Source organism: Pogoniulus pusillus, chromosome 21, assembly GCF_015220805.1.
Source record: "Pogoniulus pusillus isolate bPogPus1 chromosome 21, bPogPus1.pri, whole genome shotgun sequence".
Taxonomy (NCBI): Eukaryota; Metazoa; Chordata; class Aves; order Piciformes; family Lybiidae; genus Pogoniulus; species Pogoniulus pusillus.
The window spans coordinates 8178183-8198918 of NC_087284.1; the positions used below are offsets into that span (position 1 = coordinate 8178183).

Below are 20736 nucleotides of genomic sequence, written 5' to 3' on the forward strand. Positions count from 1 at the left end.
CACCATCTCTGAAGGTATTTAAAAGGGGGGTGGATGAGGCAGTTAGTGCCATGGTTTAGTTAATTAGAAGGGTTAGGTGATAGGTTGGCCTCGATGATCCTAGAGGTCTTTTCCAACCTGGTTGATTTCTGTGATTCTGTGTTGCTCGATGAAAACGTGTGGAAAAGATGCGGGTAATGGATAGTCTCCAATGGACTCTTGATAGATGGATCCTAGAACACCTATGTGTCATAGTGGCCAGCTTAGTAAAAAACATCTGCTGAGTGAAAAATCTCTGCCAAAAATGTAAGCACATGAGGTAAAATTAATTACTTTTTTTTTTTTTTTTTTTTTTTAATAAGCACAAACTGCATTGAGAAATATCAGGAGAATAAACTTGAAAAGACTTTGCTCATGTCAGATACTGGTAGCATCCTTTCACCTTTAGTATTATCTCTGGTTTTGGTGATCTCCACCTCAGAAATGATCTGCCTGTTCTAATGTTGCTATAATAGTGACATTATTACACCTATTAAAGTTTATTTATGTCAGAGGCTTCAGAAGTCTCAGTTACCCCTCTGCTGATGAGGTTTTAGACCAGTTAACAGCAAGGCTCTAGCAAAAGAATTTCTCCCTGACTTTTACAACGTCTGTCCCATGTCCCATAAAGAATATTTACTCAGAATACTGTTTGAATGGCTGTTTGTGCTCCAGGGAGTGACTTAAGAAGATTTTTTTTTTCTCCTCTTTTTGGGCAACATTTTTTAAAAGTTTTATTTCCTGCAGTTTATCATCCAAATTCCAAACGTTTCACAAGCTGGAATATTTCAGGCAGCTCTTGCCTGTTCAGAAGTGTGCATTACTTTATTGAGATGGAGGACCACAGCTTGCCCTTACAGCCTGTGAAGTTCATGTGATCTGTGTCAAATCCCAAGTTCTCTCTTCCTCATGGCACATTTTGGCCTTGGCAAATCCACCTCCTCTGAGACAAGCTGTGAGGTGCAGGAGTGCTCTGCCTTGCACCACATAGGCCCCACTGTCCACACTATCTGACGACATCCTCTCTCTTGCCAGAAGCTGCATATCCAGATGCTAGAGCTGAGTGTAGACAGCCACTTGAGACCTGCACTAAAATTCATAGGGGAACCTTTCAGTTGTTTTCATTGTTAAAATTAATCATCAAAGGCCTCGTAGTATGAATTCTCTGACTTTAAGATTTCTTTTAATACCATATGTGGTCTCTAAGGTACTTCTACATAACAGTTTAGTTCTGATGAGAAATGAGTTTTTTAAAACAAATTTCTTATCACCCTTAGTCTGTTCTGTTTCATATTTGTATGAAAAATATGCTAAGTTCTGGATGAAAATAAACTAGATAGACGCTGGGTGCACACTGGTATTCTCCAAACACTGAGTCATTCAGTTCACAGGATCAGATTAGACCTGCTCCAAAGCAAACCCTTCCAAAATGTGTAGTGTTTATGTCAGATCCTCTATATCAGCTACTTCACTCTGCTGACCCACTCTTACCATGCAGCACTATTTGCTAATGTAGACTTAGCCTAAGAGGATATTAATGCAAAACTATTCCAGGTCACATTAAACTGTCTCACAAAAGTGGCATGCATTCGGCTATTGAAGGGCATGATAATGTAGTATGATAAATTCTCCAGAGATATGTAAATTCTGGTATTTAATTTTCTGTTACTTTATTTCAAAACAATCTGGATGTGAACAGTATCAACATAGTTGTAGTGATGTTTGTGAATAATAATATGAAAGCTTTGCCTCTTGAAACTTGGTACACACTGATTTAGACTATTCTGTTTCGTATTTTTTAATAATCTTTAAAGGGGTTCCTCTACAAAATATTAATATGAAGCACTTCCCAGAGGGCTTTGTCCTTCTCTCAGAAGCGTACAATGAGACATCCTTTAGGCATTCCATGTGAGCCCATGGCCTCCATGAAAGCAAAGGTCCTCACCACTCCCGCTCACTGCAGGACTAGGCAAAGGCTGCGCTCCTCAGAAACAGGCAGTTAAATCTCAGTGACTTTGCTAACAGTCAGCTGTAACATCTGCTGATGTCCTCAGCTCAGTTCTCCCACATTTTCAGTCCTCTTCATACCGAAACTCATGGAAGAGTTTCTATGAGAGGAACATCGTGTTCTTCCACAGGTTCTTGTGAACCCTCTACCAATGAAGTGGCTCTGTCACTCTCACACACCTCTATGTAGCATCTACCAAACCACATTCAGGTCCCACAGACCCTCAGGTTCACAAAACTCCATGCAAAGAATCAAGTTCTTGTGCTGTTCATTTTGTGCTAACCCGCTAAGGGTAACTGGTCTAAATATAGAAAAGCCTTCCTTTTTCTTGGTAGGCTTTTGAATCTGTGATGTTTGGGATGAAGTCCATTAAAATTGACATAGACAGGAAAGCTGGAGAGAGGCAGTAGGAAGCTCACACCGTGGAAATGACATGACCATTGGGATACAATAAATTACCCTTGGCTTTTACATGCTCCCACCAACACATGGGGGAAAAAAAGCAAGACGAAGGTATAATGGGAGTGTAATTCACTTATCATGAAGGAAGGTATAATAATACTCCATTCTTCTGGGGTTGTTTAGCCTGGAGGAGGCTCAGGGGTGACCTCATTGCTGTCTACAGCTACCTGAAGGGAGGCTGTAGCCAGGCCAGGGTCAGTCTCTTCTCCTAGGCAACCAGCAACAGAACAAGGGGACACAATCTCAAGTTGTGCCAGGGGAGGTCTAGGCTGGTTGTTAGGAGGAAGTTCTTGATAGAGATAGTGATTGCCATTGGAATGGGCTGCCCAGGGAGGTGGTGGAGTCGCTATCCCTAGAGGTGTTCAAGAAAAGCCTGGATGAGGCACTTAGTGCCATGGTCTAGTTGACTGGACAGGGCTGGGTGCTAGGTTGGACTGGATGATCTTGGAGGTCTCTTCCAACCTGGTTGATTCTGTGATTCCATGATTTTGCGTGTTTCATTCTCCATATGATTTTTTCTTGTGTCTGTTTGTTATTTGTGAATAGGGAAATATTCTCTGGGAAGTGCATCTGGGAAACATAAAGTGGTACCTGTTAGATTTAAGGAAAAAAAAAAAAGGCAAAACCAACCCAAATATCAAATACTTTAAAAAAAAAAAAAAAAAAAAAAAGGCATTTGAAAACTCCATTTTTCCTAGATGTTCAAAAGCAAGAAGGATATTTTGCAATGTCTCTTGAGGATTGGGTGCTACAAATTGGCATCTACCTAAAATTTGATCTCTTCAAAAGAAATCAACAATATGCTGCTTTCTCTTCTAAAGGAAAGGGGCAGTAACACTTAGTAGAGATTTTAATTTGCAAAACTTTCTACTAGTACAGAAGGAAAGAGGATGATATACATACTGGTGGGATTTAATGTTGTTTGTCGTGAGGAAGGGAATGAAACTCTTCCACTTCCTAAGTCAAAGAAAGTTCTTACTAGACTCTGTGTAGCAGATCAGGTGATGAAGTAATTCCCTATTGCAGGTATGAAAAATATTGGATGTTTCAGCTAGATTTTATGGAAAGCAAGATCTTAAACCATAGAAGCCACTTGGTCTAGCTGGCTGCTTATTAAGGCAGGAAGGTAGACAGGATAAAAGGAAGCAAACTAAGCAGGAATGTAGATAGGAAGAACAGAAGGTAGACAGAAAGGAGAGGAGGTGAAGAGAGAGGTGTTTATCTTTTCTCCATGGTATTGTGGCCGTTTGGGCTGATATTCTAGCTCAGACATAGGGGAGAGGTGAACATTCCAGGGATAGGCTATATAATGGCAGCAATGGATAAGTTAATGTAATTTTATTGGAGCATTAAGAGCTTTATGCTAGAACAGCTTGTTCTTCCCCTTGCTGGCTTCTGCTGCTTGAGCTGCACCTGCTGCTATCTTCCCCCCTCTGCTGGTTTGGCTGCTGCTGCTTTTGCTGCTTCACCGCCACTTGACCCCTTCCCCATCTTCCTTAAGGTTATTATATGATTCTTTTTTTTGGTAGTTTATTTCTCTTTATACTGTTGTACTTAAACTATAAGAAATACGATTTCATCTTTCCCTGACTTCCCAAAAAAAAACCTGTGCTGTGGTGAGTTTATTCTACTGGGGGAGGGATCCACCCTAACCCAGGGCAGGTATCCTATGACAGGACATGTGGAAATGGTTCAAAGCTGCACCAGGGGAGAGGACATCAGGAAACATTTCCTTACTGCAAGGGTGGTCAAACTCTGGAATGGGATTCCTAGAGAGGTGGTTAAAGTCCCAAGCCTGTCAGCACTCAAGGAGAATTTAGACTATGACCTTAACAATATGCTTTAAATTTTCTTCAACCCTGGACTGGTCAGGCATTTGGACTGCATGATTATTATGGGTCCCTCCTAACTGTGATGGATTATGCAAAATTAATAATCTGTATTAATTCTGATATCCAGGCAATGATGCTTAATAACTATGAAACTGTTTATTAACATAAACACAGGGTTCAGAACACATGGTTTGGAAATTTATACATGCAGGCAACAAGCAAAACTGGAGCATTTATTTTCTTAAAGTGGCAAACGCAACCATTATACTGGATAAGAAGATTCTTGTGGTTAATTGTATCACTTATCCACTAGAGGACACAGGAAGCTCCTTTCTGCTTATGGCAAAAGGCAGTTAGTGAATTAGAAGAGGCTTTAGGTTTTTGCAAACAAAATACTATCACACGGTACCCAAAGCACATGGAGGGGTTGTTGTCGGTGGTCTCAAAGCTCTTTTCTCAGGAAGCTGGGAGTCTATAGCATAGTATCTGACCTGGTTCCTCTTGATTCCTCATTCAGCAGAAGCCACGCAGAGGAGCAGGCAGGATGCAGTGCAGTGTGCAGTCTTGGCACAATGTCACACTGGCTATGCAGGCCAATTGCATGCGGGCATCTAGAGTCTGCTCCAGGAAGCAAGGCAGTGGTGTTTACAAGCAGTTTCAAGATGCAATGAGGAAGCAGCAGCAGCAGCACACCTTGCTACCTGCTCATCCCTTTTTATCAGTACCGGCCCGAGACTAATGGGTCTTTGGACATAGATTGACCAATCAGAATAGCACTTTTCCAAGCTTGACCATATTAGGTGAGGCCAGGGCTTTCATTTTCTTTTCCTGTGGTTGCCTCCCTCAGCGCAGAAGGAGGGGGAGCAGGGAACATGTCTGGACAAGCCAGACTCAATGGTTCCAGGTCCTTCGTCCTCTTTCCCACGGTTGCTTCTTCTGCAGGGAGAGCAGAAAAACATGCCTGGGCAAGGGAGGGTGTGGATAAGCCCATTTTTGGCCTATCTGGCCTACCACAACACTAACTGAAATAGTCTATTCTAAAGGAAAGAAGGGAGGAAGCAAGAAAGGAAGGCAGCTAAGTCAAACTCTTACATTCACTTTGCTGTATCAACTCAGTTATTTAACTTTTCACATTCCTGTGTGTTTACATTAATTTCCTTGCCTAGCTGGATTTCATTTGTAGGTTTTGGTATCTTTAGTAAACTCTATTATTGCAACAAAAGCAACAGCCTATGTCATAGACTCCTCATGGCAATGACCTGGCATAGCTCAGTGAAGTGCTGTTGTCCAGGAAGTCAACTAAATCCATAATTAGGTCATTAAGTGAAGTTTTTCTATTACAGCGACTTGGTAAGGATTGTATGACATCAACCGGCACATTTGTTATTGCACTGATAGAGTCCCAGTTACCCAAACAGGACTCCAAAACTCTAAAGCCATAGTGAGTATTTACAGGTTCGAGTAAAGGTACGTAGCTCTGAAAAAAGTTTTGACTCTCCCAAAGCTGGGACAACTCAGTTGTGTGTCCCTCTCTTCAGTTAAAAATTGCCATGGGAGAGGAATGGGCTCGGATCCCTTCCTGTGCTACTGAAGGAAAACTCTTGCATCTACACAGCCATGGCTTGTAAATAGCATCAACTGGAAAAACTGTCAAGAGACTTCAGAACAAGGCTTTGAGATATGTGATCAGGCTATGATCAGACAGCATAAAAAGATGTTGACACTCTTGGATACTTCTGACCTGCAGCAGACATCCAAACCCCAGCTGCGTTAGCCAGATGTGTGTCCTGCTCTCTGCGGGTTGCTGCTGGATTTGTATCAGCAAAGGCAGGGAGCACAACATGCACAGTGCCTCAGCCATCACAGATCACACTTCGGCATTATTAGCAGAAGTCAAAGAGGAAAGCAGATTTCTATTAACAGACTGGAGAGTGACATAGGACAGCTGAGATAGGGGCACATTTTTGCTGCCCTTTGCAGTCTTCTGTCCTAAGCAGCTGCCTGCACTGTCTCTTGGGTAGCAATAAGCCTGACAAGAAGTGCAGAAAAAAGGCTCTGGAAAGAAACTATAACAATTCTGAACTATAAGCCAACTGGCTTGTTTAGTTGTGTTTTGTTGTTGTTTCTTTGCTTTTTTGGTTTGGTTTATTTTGTTTCTGTGAATGAGGCAAGATCAGGGACTGAAAAAATTTATGAATAGTATTATTTCTTAGAAACACACATGATGTAGAATAAAACAAATTACATTTTCCATTCCCATCTTTTATATGTTTTTATATATATGTCTACTGTTTCTACTGCCTATTTTTATTGGTTGCCTGTCTTGGTTTGAGCTGGAACAGCTCTGGACTGAGGACTGAATTAGTTTACCCTAAGGAAGTAAATAAACACACCCATACAGAACTGGAGATTAAATAGAAATACTATTGACAGGAGAAGGTACCAAGATAGAAACATTTATGTACATTCAGTATCAACCCTGGCCTACCTCCCCGTCAAACAGAGCAATAATAGCAGTCACATACTTGGAGCAGAGAGGAGAGAGAGACCTGCCTGGAGAGCCTGCTCTGTATAGAGGGAGAGACAGGAAAAGGGAATAGAATAACAAGTTACAATATCTCATGCCTCCCCCATAAGACTTTTTAGTCCCTGGAGGGTTTGGATCTCTATGGTAGGACAATTAGTCCTAAACCTACACCACCATTTTGTACACCATGACTGTTATTGATAGCATCATATAAGCTCCCATTTTAGTAGTGTGCCCAAGCGTGGTGGGTTGAGAAAATTACCTCCTCCCCAAATAAAACTGAAGTCACCAGACTAGCTCAGAAGGTTTAGAAGTAAGATAAAGCTGTATTTTGCATCAAGCTACATTTACCAAATACATTTACAATTACATACAATTACTTACAGTTTAGAAATAATACAGAAATCCAATCCTTCCTCCTTTGACAAAGGAAGCCCAGAAGGGGCCAACGCCACCTTCTTCTCTTTCCCAGACAGGAAAGCAGCAAGGCCTCACGTGTTACCAGTTCAGTCCAGGTTAGTATTCAGTCATGCACAGAGGAGCAGTGGAGGAGATGGAAGATAGAAGGCAAAAGGAACAAAGAATGAGGAGTTGTTTATATATTGGCACTTGATACCAATTAGCAAACCAATGAATGATGTAGGTTTTATCGTTATTTTCCTTCTACAGCCAATGCCCTGCTCATTCACTCTATATTTAGAAGAATGTCCAGAAAGTTCCTGTCTCCTTCTTATAATGTAGAACCAAAATTGAGCATTAGCTCTTAAACCAAGGCAATCCTACTTCCATATGTGTAATATGGAGTCACTCTAGGTATGTGTAGGAAGTTTAGGCAATCCAGGCAGTTACAGAGCTGTTGCACGTGTGGAGATCAATTCTGCACTCCTGGAGCATCACAGCTGCACTTTAGCCCTCCACTATACAACTGTATTTAGAGCTCCACACATTGACAGGGAAATAGGAACATAAATGCTGAAAAGGCAAAAACGAAGGGGCTGTGGGATCTGTGCTGTCTGAACAAATACAAGAGCCGCCAAGTTTCAAATGAAATGGAGTGACACAGCCCTGTGAAAAATACCATCAGGGAAAGAGAGAAATATATTAGGATGCTTGTAGGTCATTGTTAATTAAAAAAGCATCTGATTATCATTAACATAAATTGTCACTGAAGGAAATGGGCCCTTCATTGCAGGAGACAAACTGGCTGAGTGAGCTTAAATTGTCTGGAGTACATGTACCATGTAATGGAACCAATGAAGAAATTGAAAGCAAATTATAAATTTGTACATAGGTAACTAATTGAGAAAACAGTTACACTGGTGGTGAACTTCAGTGCTTTGTTGAATTGCAATGAAGCCCAGTGTAGGTAGGTGTTGGGAGCAAATTCACTTGCTGAAAACACATCCCTGCATTTCCCAAAAGCTAGTAAGTGTGTGTGTGTGTATGCAGCTGTGTGTGAAAAAACAGGCAATGTGAAAAGTCACAAAATCTTGATATTTAGAAGTATACCTGAAGAAAATAAAATACTAGCACCTAGATTAACTTGTCTCTCTCCTCTTCCCAGACAGTTCTTTGATTTGGCATGCCATGATAGTCTGATCTTGTAATTCTTTCCTACAGATAACTCCACCTAGTTAGAATTTGGCTTGGAGGCATTTGGTCTTTCTCTTGCTCCAGAATTCATTCTGCTTTGCCTTTGAATTGCCACTGGCTATACCAAGAATAGCCCTGTGACTGACATAGTCCAAAGCACTTGGAAAATTATATCTATTTGAAATTCCACAGTTTTGAGAAATGTTAGAAATGAAGGTGTCTTTTAGTTTGTTTCCTTATTGTGGGCAACGAAGAAACCTGGAAAATTAGAGAAGGCAAAATACTAAGTGAAGCAATGTAGGTTGTAAATGCTACTCAAGTCTTTCATACTTTATGTGATACATTTAGTGTTTACAATATTGACAGCTGGAGGAGATCTGTCTGGATATGTATCTTTTACATAATTTTTAATTTGCTTTTACTGCTTCCACAGGCAGTTTTGCAGCTGGAGTTTAGGGATTACTATTAAAGTTACCTTATCAAGTATCATTAAATCATAGAATCATACCATTGTTTTGGTTGGAAAAGACCTCTAAGACCATGGAGTCCAAAACATTATTAACTACTGTGCATTTTTTTCATAGGCTCTTTATGTAGTAAGAGAGTTGCTGCATAACTTAGCACCTAGTAGAATGGTGAAATTGCCATCAGAGTGCATTGCACTAGAGGGGGTAGCACTACAAAGATTGTCTCAAGCACTGCAGTTCAGTGGTTCCACGTATTTTTTGTGCATGAAAAGTCATTCCCGCACAGATGTATGGAATAAGCAGGTCTAGGGAGGTTCTCCTCCCCTTCTGCTCTGCCCTGGTGAGACTACACCTGAAATACTGCATCCAGTTTTGGGCTCCCTAGTTCAAGAGAACCAGGGATGTGCTGGACAGAATCCAACACAGAGGTATGAGGATGATTAAAAGTCTTGAACATCTCAACATGAGGAGAAACTTCTTTATTGTGAGGGTGACAGAAGACTGGAACAGGCTGCCCAGTGGAGTCTCCTGCTCTGAAGACTTTCAGAATCCACCTGGATGCATTCCTGTGTGGCTTGCCTTAGATGATCCTGCTTTGGCCAGGGCGTTTGGACTAGATAATCTCTAGAGGTCCTTTCCAACCCTTAGGATTATATGAGTCTATGATAATATATGTTATTCGTAATACCATTTGCAGGTCATAAACTTGTAGAAATCAATATAATTGTCTTGATTCTGTTGGAGCTAAAATTATTAGCATGGACCACAGATTTGTCCCATTTCACATAAATGTATTTCTCCTAGTACCACATCCCTTCTCTAAGGCAGTGTGCTGTTGAGATCAGTTTCTGTGGAAAGTGATGTATTATTAAAGATTAATTAAAGCATTTGCATTATGATACATTAATAGCTGGTAGAGTTTAGTAAAGGATGATGTCTTTTCTACAGATATTTTAAAAATAAATGTCTGGTTTCATTTATAAGTCATAGGGAATTTTAAATCTTTTATCCTCTAGTTTTCTCTCTCAACAGTCTCCCATTTTCAAAACAAAACCAAGTCTTACCTCCAAATGTGCAGTACTGTTTCAAACTGGGGACTATTTCAGCATTTCCCCCTCTACTCTGCCCTGGTGAGGCCACATCTGAAATATTGTGTCCAGCTCTAGGTCCCTCTGTTTGAGAAGGACCTCAGAGAACTGCTTGAAAGAGTCCAGCGCAGAGCCATGAAAATGATGAAGTAAGTGGAAAACATCTTCCTCGTGTGGAGAGGCTGCAGGAGCTGGGACTCTTTTGCTTGGAGGAGACTGAGGGGCGACCTCATTCATTTTTACAATTATGTAAAGGGTGGGTGCCAAGAGGATGGAATCAGTCTCTTCTTGGTGATGGCCAGTGACAGGACAAGGGGCAATGGGTGGAACTTGAGGCATAGAAAGTTCCATGTCAACATGGGGAAGAATTTTTTCCCTGTGAGGGTAACAGAACATGGGACAGGCTGCCCAGGGGCTTGTGGAGTCTCCCTCTCTGGAGATACTCAAGACCTGCCCGGATGCATTCCTGTGTGATTGGTGATACTGCTCTGGCAGAGGGTTGGACTGGATGATCTTTCTAGATCCCTTCCAGCCCCTAACCTTTTGTGTTTCTGCGATTCTCAAACTATTCTGAAACTGTCTCCTCTTTATTGCTGCTGAATTTGAAAGTAGGTTGAGCTCTCCGGAAACTCTTTCCATTTTATGATTTTTTATCTAGCCTTTGACTACAGCAAACAGCAAGGTGTTTCCTGAAAATGGTCTCATTTCTCCTCTTATATTTATCTCTAGTAGAGACTCTGCCTCTGCAGCAAGTGACTGAGGTCTTTTCTCCATCTCTTGGACTCAAAGGTGCTGTTGAGGGTGAAACTCTCTATGATGCTGGCAGTTTATCATGGTCTGTTTATCTTATAACCCTAAACTTGGAGTATGTGGTAGGGAGGTGGTTAGACCTGGGAACTGATGATCATAGAATCATCCAGGTTGGAAGAGACTTCCAAGATCATCCAGTCCAACCTAGCACCCAGCGCTATCCAGTCAAGTAGACCATGGCACTAAGTGCCTCATCCAGTCTTTTCTTGAACACTTCCAGGGATGGCAACTCCACAACGTCACTGGGCAGGCATTCCAATGGCAAATCACTCTCTCTGTGAAGAACTTCCTCCTAATATCCAGTCTATACCTCCCTTGGCACAACTGGAGACTGCGTGTTCTATTGCTGATTGCCTGGGAGAAGAGACCAACCCCCACCTGGCTACAACCTCCCTTCAGATAGGAGGTTCAGCCAGGGAGTTAGGAAGCAAAGTGGATTAATCAGAGAAACAGCAGAGAGGCTAGAGAGAGACATGTAGCTTGGAGCTCCCCAGCAGAAGTGAGTTATCTATGTTTGGATTCTTTTTCTTGTATCTCTCAGCAAGCCTATGAGGGAAGTAGACATCATTCTGTTTTCCTTTTCACAGCCTGTAATCTAGTCCTTTTTACCAAAACATTCTAGCTAGGCTCAAACTAGCACAACAGGACAGCTAGAATCATGTCCTGAGGACATACTATCTTTGAAAGAATGGCCCTGGTCTGGACAGGATCTTAAAGAAAGAATCCAAGATGCAAGTTTGCTGACTAACAGTTACTGTTTTGACCAACTTGAACATTAACTGCATACTTCTCATATCAAACTTACTGCTTTGTAGGAAGAAATACTCCGAGTGCTTAAGACTCCTGTATCTGACCACAATGACTTTAAAAGTATTTGCTCTTCAAACAGTTCTCTATACTTACCTAAAAACCCCAGACTCTTCCAAGGTATCCTAAAATTATAAAAGCAGTGTCTATCTGGATTTACAGAAAGCTGGTTTTTACTTTTTGTTCCCCAAAGCCCTGACCCCTGGGTTAAAGAAGAAAAACTAATCTATTTTTGTTGCAGATATTCAATGATATCAAAATCTGAATGTATGAAAAAGGCTCAAGCACATACAGATTCTTTGGGGGAAATTTTTGTTGACATCAACAACATTTTTTGCTTGAGTAAGGCCCACAGGATTTGGGCTAATAGGTGTCTTGAGGTTTTCTGCCCGAATTGTTCTGTGATGACAGCTACAGTGACAGTTGTAGTGGATCAGAATATTACTATTTTTTAAGCCTGCAAATTCAGCTCATACATAGGCATGCTGGAGAGTCCACTTCTTACACTGGGCAGGTACATCTGCATATGCAAACCAAAGTTTCAGTTGCCTTTAAGCACATAAATTAGCCTTTTATGTATCTGCTTGTGAACACATGCCTCAGAATTAACTAACGTGCCCTGAATACAGATTTTTTACTGTATTCTAGAGAAAGTAATGTCTTGAAAGGAAAATACAGAAGAGACTTTCTGTTGACTTTGCTCTTATTCTATCTGTTCTAGGAAAAGTGAGGAGATATTTCATTTATGAAAAACTACTTCAACCAGCTTAGCGATCAAGTTAGAGGCACCTCAACAGTAACATCCTGTTACTGCCTTTGTCATTTTTCATACATTTCTATATTTTATGTACCTCACTGATACGGTGCTTTTCTTGGAGAGTTCTCTTTGAAATCACTAAGTAGTTGAACAGACTGTCACTAGAAAATGCTTTGGAACTTTTATGAGCGTCTTTTACTGTAAATATTCATTTACAGTAAAGCTATTTTAGTACCAGAGCTTAAGAAACAATGTCATGAAGATTCTTAGCTACAGTGATCTGTATTTTGTAGGGTTTTAGTAATACACCAAATCATGATGGCATATTTCAGGCAGAATTAATAAACTTGTAAATATGTTGATTTGCAGTAGTATTTTATCTGGTTTGCTCCTTCTGTGTATCCATAAAATCTCTGGAAATGTTAGGCTTTGTCATTGTCTTTCAGGAAAAAAGAAACCAAACGTATTTATGGGACAAAATCAGTTTTCTTTTCCTCTTTCTCTTTGTTGGGTTCTCAATGGATTTCCAGCTAATATGCAAATGCCTATTTTCCTGCTTAATTGTCCCACTCTCTGAAGACAGGAACAACATGCCGGAAGACCATAACATTAACTGTGGTTAAATACATTGCCCTGGGCTCGCATGAACATCTCTGGTCTGTCTTTGGGCTGTACATATGCCATCTAACACTGTGCTCTGGTATGGTCTTTTTCAAACCATTGCCTAAATTTTGCTTTAGGGGGCCATACAGGTTTGTTCTGGGAGTTGGCCCAGTCCTGCAGCCCAGCATACTGCAGTGGGATTCAACAGCTCTGCCTCTCTCTGTGTCATACCTGCCTCTGAGCTACTGGGGATGAATAAGCTCATCCACATCCTAGGTTAGAGGGGTGAGCTTGAGGCTCAGGGCGATAACTGGGTCCTTTGGCTTTCTTCACTGCAAGCTTCCTCTTTTCATTAGGCTTAAGATGGTAACGGAAATTTATTAGCCTAAACTGGGCTGGGACTGATGAGATTTACAATGATATATAGAAGAAATGCCGAGTTGGAGAAAAGGGATGAAAAAATGAAATGATGAATTTGTATTGGTAGCTTGTTGAGGTAATTGAAATGCCTTTTTATGTTGTACTGTGATGGGTTCAAATAAAATATAGGTGCAATTTGTCTAGATCATGCCTGTAGCACACCACAAAATAGATTCCTCTCTTCTAGTGCTAAGGACACATTCAATTTTTGCCTGTCAGTGGGGATTTTGAAGGGGTGAGATGAGACTAAAACTTCTCCTTATTGATGCAGTTGACAGTTTGGCATTGTTTGCACTACACTGCTTACAGTAGGTCAGTGAGCATTCTTCAAACCACCCAAGGGGATTTCTGCAGAGAAGTCCAATACACCTAGTTTCATCTCCCATGCTCTGTTCCTTGCTCAAACAGTGCAGCTCTGCTGCAGAGCTTTGACCTCATAGCCACTGTTGAAGCTCCAGGGGCACCAAGGGATGTCTGCCATTCTTCACCAACATGTGTACACACTGTGGAAATATTAGGTTTTGGCTGGACAGGACTTGCAAGTCATTCTGTCTAGGAGATCCCTGAGCTCTGTGCCTCTGGCCCTCAGCAGAACCAAAGTCTGGAAGCCACACACATAAAAAAACCAGGGAAGGAGCACAGTTAACAAGATCCCTCTAAAACGCAATGGAATTACTTACAGATTATTATGCAGAGTTCCAGAGGGAAAAGGTGCTGTGTTTCTTGAAAAAATGAAGTGGATTTCTGAGGCTCAAGACAAGTACTCATTGAAAATCCTAAATCCTAGCTGAGACAGGCCAAGAGACTGTGGACTCTGGTTTATCATTCTTTAGACTACTAAAGTCCACTCAGAAAACACAGACTCCAAGCCATTCCTTGCAACAGCACTCTTCCTGAAGAAGAGACAAATATAAAGCTGGCAGATCCCCTGCTAACTCTGTGGAAGTAAGACTGGAGTGACAGGGTATACCTACTGCAAGTTCAAGGGATATATCTGCTTTCTGGCAGACTATTTCTAGCACAGCTTAATACCCTCTGCCTAAAAACTGCTTTTTTAAGTTTCCTCAGCACTTGTAACCTCCAATTTGATTGCTTCAGGTGGTTGGAAGATTTTGTCAGACACTATTAATAATGCAGAGGAGTAACCAGGTTCCCAGAAAGTTGTTTTATAATTACATAAGCAACAGCATTGTAACAGTCACAGTGATCTAAGGCTGTAATAGAAGGTGAGTTTGTGAGGAGAAGTAACATCTTTTATAAAGCCAACTTGACTACCTATGAAAAAAATAGACCACCATTTGCTCTGGGAAGAGCTTGTGTGCCTATCCATCTTTCCATTCTAATCAGTTGGTCTAATAAAAAGCATTACTTGCGTCTACAAACCTTGCCTTGCAAATATATGTGACCTGAATCAGTAAACACATCTTCTTTGCACAATAGAGAATCATATGATAATTCACTGCCAGTAGTGACATGTGAGCTACACACAAGATCTTTTAAAATACAACAAGTTACATGTATTTTTAAATATACTTGGGCTTTGAAAAACAGAAAGCCAAACCACAAAACAAAAGTAATATTATCCCCATGAATGGAACTCATAATGTGCTTGTGCAGTGGAATTCATCTTTCTCTGTCACTGTAGTATCTTTCTCTCTTTCTCCATAATGCCCTTCATTCTTTGCTTTGTGCTAAGGATATTTATTGACTTTGCAGAATCACTGTAGCAAGCTTTAAATGATGTATTCAAAGAAAAATCACTGCCCAGTTCCCATAGAGAGAACAAGAACAGTGCTGGGCAATCAGAGTTATGCTGCATTTTGTATTGTGCCATTCAGTGCAATCAGGAAAAGGTGTCCAAGCACAGACATCACTGACTTAAATTCTGACAATAGGCATTTGTTCCTTTTAATATTCATACAGCAAGATATGGTTTTCTTTCTTCACCTTATTCTTTTTCCATTAACCCCTGTCATCATGCATGGGGAGAATACAATCCTTCATTACCTGCAGTTCTCTCACTGCAGACAGAGGGGTAGCTAGCAATTTCACAGCTGCTTGTATGCCATCTAGTATACAACCCGTGGTTTGTCCATAGCACACACATCATATTCTGTGGTAGAAATAACACAGCAAACAATTTACTCCTTTTTGCCTAACTGGTGCAGTTAGAGATATTCAGAACTGGTTTACTGAAGAGATGGAAGAGCAGAAAATCTGCTCATCATCATTCTATAAAAAAATATTGTTGGAACAAAAGTAAATTAAATCATAGTAATACATTTGCATGTGTCTTGCATTTGGAAACTCCACCAGCCATGTGATAAAAGTAAACAAACAGTGCTATCAGCGAGAGGCCAGGACAAGGCCAAGGTGCCATAGCAATTCTTTAGCAGCTCTGAGACTCATGGTGCCCTCTGTCTGAGATGAAATTTGTAGTTGTGGCTAGGACTCCGTGAACTTTTTTGCCTGTGTCTTGAAACTAAATTAGGTTTCACACTAAACTAATCAAGTCCTGAGCTTTAAAGCTGACTCCTACTCCTGGTATTCTCTGGCACTGCTGTAGAGTTTTAAAGCCTCTGTGTGAAGGAAAAGCTAATGCATCTGTCAGCAGGAGAAAAGGCAGTTCTTTCCCCAATGGTTCCAGACCATGAATTACTCTCCTGAAGATACTGATGAAACAGGCCATGCTGATGGTCTTTTTGGCAGAAATGGAAGTCCATGTTCCACTCAGTGTCTCTCCTATAAGCATAGCTCTTGAGGAAGATGTTAGACACTACATCCCTTCAAAGAAACAATAAACAAGACTGCAATGATAAACTGAGAATTAGGTTTAAGAAGAGATGGGAGAGACAAAGCCTTTTCTTTAAAGAGATGGAGATAGTCCAAAATAAGGCTGTGCTGTCAAATGGCCAGAAGATTTGAATATATGTTTAAATAAGCTTTTCTTTAACCAAGATAGAAGAAAAGGTGACTAAGAAGAAAACATTGTCAGACCTTCCTAAGTCTGACTTAATACCCAAGTCTCTGTATTAAGTGACTGAGCAAGGCAAAACAACAAAGACATAGTTCTGAGGGAGAAGACCTTTACAAAGTGTATCTGACAGTGGTTAAGTTCAGATAACCCCCTGTAAAGGATGAACACTCAGACCCATCTCTAAGCTGGGCCTAGGAACTTATCAAAGGTTACTTGGAAGAAGAGTGGAAGTAAAAGAAAGGTAATGTCTTGGAGCCTGTTGAATGATGTGTTCCATGGTATGCAACAGAACAGGCACATGCATATATGCATGTCCTTGCTTCTGCTGTGCTGTTGCATTTTGAGCTCTTGACTGGATTTCATATGCACACACTGTTTTTAAACATACTGCATAGTGTGCAGGAGTTTTGCTATTGTAGCTTGTCACAGATTCAGAGAATGGTCTGGGTTGGAAGCAGTCTTAAAGATCATCTAGTTCCACCCCCTCTGCCAAGGGCAGGGATGCCTTCCCCTAGACCAGGTTGCTCAAGACCTCACCTTATCTGGCCTTGAACACTTCCAGGGAGGGGGCATCCACAACACCCCTAGGCAACGTGTTCCAATGTCTCACTACAGTTACTGTAAAAAATTTCTTCCTAATATCTAGTCTACATCTCTCCTCCTCAAGCTTCAGTCCATTCCCTCATGTTCAACAACTACCAGCCCTTGTAAAAAGTCCCCTCTCGACTTTCTTGTAGGCCCCTTTTAGGTACTGCAAAGCCACTATAAGGTCTCCCCAGAGCTTTCTTTTCTCCAGGCTGAACAGCCCCAACTGTCATAGCCTGTATGCATAAGGAGAGTGCTCCTGTGCTCTCATCATCTTTGTAGCCTTCCTCTGGACTCCCTCCAGCAATTTTACATCTTTCTTGTGTTGGGAACCCCACAACTGGACACAGTACTCCAGGTGGGGAGCAGAAAGGGAGAATCCTCTCCCTTATCCTGCTGGTCACATTTGTTTTGATGTATCCCAGGACACGATTTGCCTTCTGGACTGCCTGCTCATGTTGAGTTTTTTGTAGACTGACATCTCCAAGTCCTTCTCAAGACTGCACTTAAACCACTCCCTGCCCAGTCTGTATTTGTGCTTGACATTGCCCCCACTTAAGTGCAGGACCTTGCAGTTGGCTTTCCTGAACTTCATGAGGTTGGCTTGGGCCTACCTCTCAAGCCTATCCAAGTCCCTCTGGATGGCATCCCTGCTTTCTGGATACTAAATAGAGCTCATATTCTTGTTTGTGGACATGACAACTTGAAAGTCATTCCTATTACTGGTTTAGTAACATTTTACAAAGGTGGATTGTTTTTTTGACTGAACATACTCCTTTTCCATGTTGTTATATATGCATTGTCTTTATATGTCATTTCTTCAGCAACATGCTGTTTTCTTTTATTGCTTTGGCGACTTCTTGCTTTTGGATGACAGCCTCATTCAATTGGCATGTAGAATACTTTTTAGTTAATATTCACCTTTTCTGTTTCTCATATAGACTCTGTATTGCCCTTAAAATTTGTTGCATTCTGAAGAGCCATGATTTATTGCACACCAAAAAAAAGGTAAAAAAGGATAGGGGCTAGGCCACGATTAACTGCAAAAGCAAATCCGTGGCTAAATGTGTTTGAAAAAGCCACAAAGGTACTACAAAATCTACTTCGTGTCAATTCCTCTAGCTCTTCCTGGTGCAAATATCTGGTTCTAGTATTTGTAAAGATTGTTTCATGTCAACCACCTGTAAAGCGATACCGCAACAAAACACACATCAGCAAATCCCCAACCCCTTTTTTTTGGTCAGAAGAATCATGAACAGAATTGGATAAAGTGAGGCAGAAGATAGAAACTTCAAAGCTGCTGTATGACATGAAATGACAATACAAAAGCAGAAAGTAGTTGTTTTTCAGCTTTCTTCTCTCTTGTTCCTTCACCTCTATCATTTAGATAACTTGTAACTCACTCCTTGTTTCAGTCCTGCAAGACAGAAATCCATATGAGCATTAAGCAGTACCCATATATAATGCTGCTTCCAAGTTTTTCTTGTAGGAGAACAGTGTAAATAGCTTGCAGCATACAAAATTCTCTTGTTCAAACAGTGATAGCAAACTGTTCTTTCATCTCTTGGAAAGCCACTAAATTTTAAAACCACTCAGCATGCTGCAGTCTTTAGTATTTCTTACTCTGTTTTACATAGGTTTAGCGTATGTACAGTATGGCAGCAGGGATAACACCAAGTATTGGAGAGGAAAGAGTCAGTGTTTTCATGTCAGGACATTTAATCACAACTGTCCTTCATAAAATGCTTCATATTCAAGAACTGATTCTTATGTAAAGTTTGAGAGTTAATTTAAATTTGGTTTGGTTTTTTTTCAGGAAGCAGATGAGATACATCTTCTCTCACCTGTCCTGGACATACTAAGTGCATTCTGCATGTGAATGTTTGAAGCCTTCTCTCATTTGTCCTGAAGAAAGCCTGATAGTTGAAAACATGAAACGCTGCGACAGGTAAGTTGACATTCTTTGCAATGTACTTTCACAGGAGAGCACTCTTCAGACTGCAGGATTCAGCTCTTTACTAGGGGGGAACAGGAGACACTCAGTGAAAATGTAAATTCCTCTTATTTTACTGTACATTGCACAAGGAAAAGGTAAGTCATGGGCATATTACTGAAACATGTCCCAGTAAAGGAAGAGAACCATGAGGCTGAAATTAGTGTGTGCAGCCACATCTGCTTTAGTAAACACAGTATCTGGATAACCCTTTCAGATGCACGTGTGAAGAAAAGGAGCTTGTGTATTAAATGTGTGGATTTTTTCTAGTGCTCAGTCTGCATATCGTAGAATTCTCTTGGGGTTTCTCTGTCATATTTGAGTGCTGCATTATCTAAAACTACATATTAATCCTAAATTATAACCTTAAACAATAGGCAGTATCTGCATTTTATTTCAATGGTGCTGTGATATATGCAATAATCAAAGAGCATTCACTACAGCTGCCAATCCATTAAAGCTGTCATAGATATTTATTCTATTTTTTTTTCTCTTACTGCAGCCTAACTAGGAAAAAAAAAACCAAACTCACAGACTATACTCAAACTGAGAGGCAAATTTTTCAAGCAGCATCTGTTTAGCCTTTTAATTTATAATCAGACATATTCTGAGTATACAATATTGAAGCAGAGAAATAGAGATGTGTGCATATGCTGCAAGAAGCAAGTATTGTGAATAAAACCCTAGTTTGAAAAAAAAATTACACATTGATTCAATAACCAGCTCAACTCCAGGAGAAGGTCATTGCTCTTGTAATCATTCTCCCAGTAGTAATGGTGTACTGGTAACTTTCCAGGATGTTATTACACGTATTCTGTCCTAATATTGAGGAAAAGTGGCACTGAAGGGTGCATTTTGCCTAAGCATTATCAGAGTCTCTGATGCTGACCAGTAGTGCTGACAAGAGCCATTTCTGCCTCCTTAGACTGTTGCACTAAAAACACTCAATCAGCTTGAGAAGCCCAAAGATGAATGCAAGGGCAGAAAGCTGAGTGCAATGGAGTAAACTGGGAGAGCATCCTATTGCTTCCCAACACATCAAAGAATTCATTTATCATAGCTGTAATTTAGCTTTCGTTTTGGGTGCTTTGCCAGCATGTAAACTTCCAACAACTTCTCTCCAGAGATCTGAATGCCTTTTTTCTTTTGTAATACTGAAAGGATTGTTTTGATCAACATGAAAAATGCAGGGCCAGAGAACTAGCCAGTTCTGCAAATAATTGCTAGAGCAGATCTGGAGAGGAAAAAACCTCCAAATCTTGACTGTATGATCTGAATCTTCCTCTCAGGATCTAGTTGTTGAGGAACTGGCATTGTCCCAAGGAATTGATAATGTGATTTTGAGCCTCCTACTGTCAGTCACTGGTTTGGCCACAGTCTGCTGGGGCACAGCTCTGTTCTGAGCTTAGTAGAGTTGCTTGAGATTTACCAGTTTAACTGAGACACGGGGAATGGGCTCTGCGCTGGCAGTGAAAAGAAGTTATTACTACAGAGAGCTATTACAGAGGCAATAACCTCCTTGTACCCAGGTGGACAAGCTTCCCTATCTCTTCCATACGTACGTGCCATCACAGTAGGTATAAGTTTCCTACCTTTCCACACCTCAGGAAAATGAAGGCTAGCCCAGGGCTAATAAAATAAATATCCACCCTCCTAGTTACTTCAGGGTAAGACTGAGGCAAATTGCTAGGCAGAGAGGATGTCTTGTCCTGCCACTGCCTTTGTGGCTGTCATTTTGTGGGTAGGAGGTATTTTAGCAAGTCTGGCAGCTTTTATGAACACTAAAATG

General features: G+C 40.9%; 1 protein-coding gene across 3 annotated transcripts in view; it reads left to right on the forward strand.

Moving 5' to 3' along the window:
- The window catches only part of CDH20 (cadherin 20), a 283902-nt gene that overhangs the window by 138557 nt on the left and 124609 nt on the right, over positions 1-20736 (forward strand). For all 3 annotated transcript variants that reach the window (XM_064160836.1, XM_064160834.1, XM_064160835.1), the window contains one exon: positions 18771-18902. In XM_064160836.1, the coding sequence (XP_064016906.1) occupies positions 18886-18902 (17 nt within the window). In that variant the 5' untranslated portion in view covers positions 18771-18885. The remainder of the gene's footprint in view (positions 1-18770; positions 18903-20736) is intronic.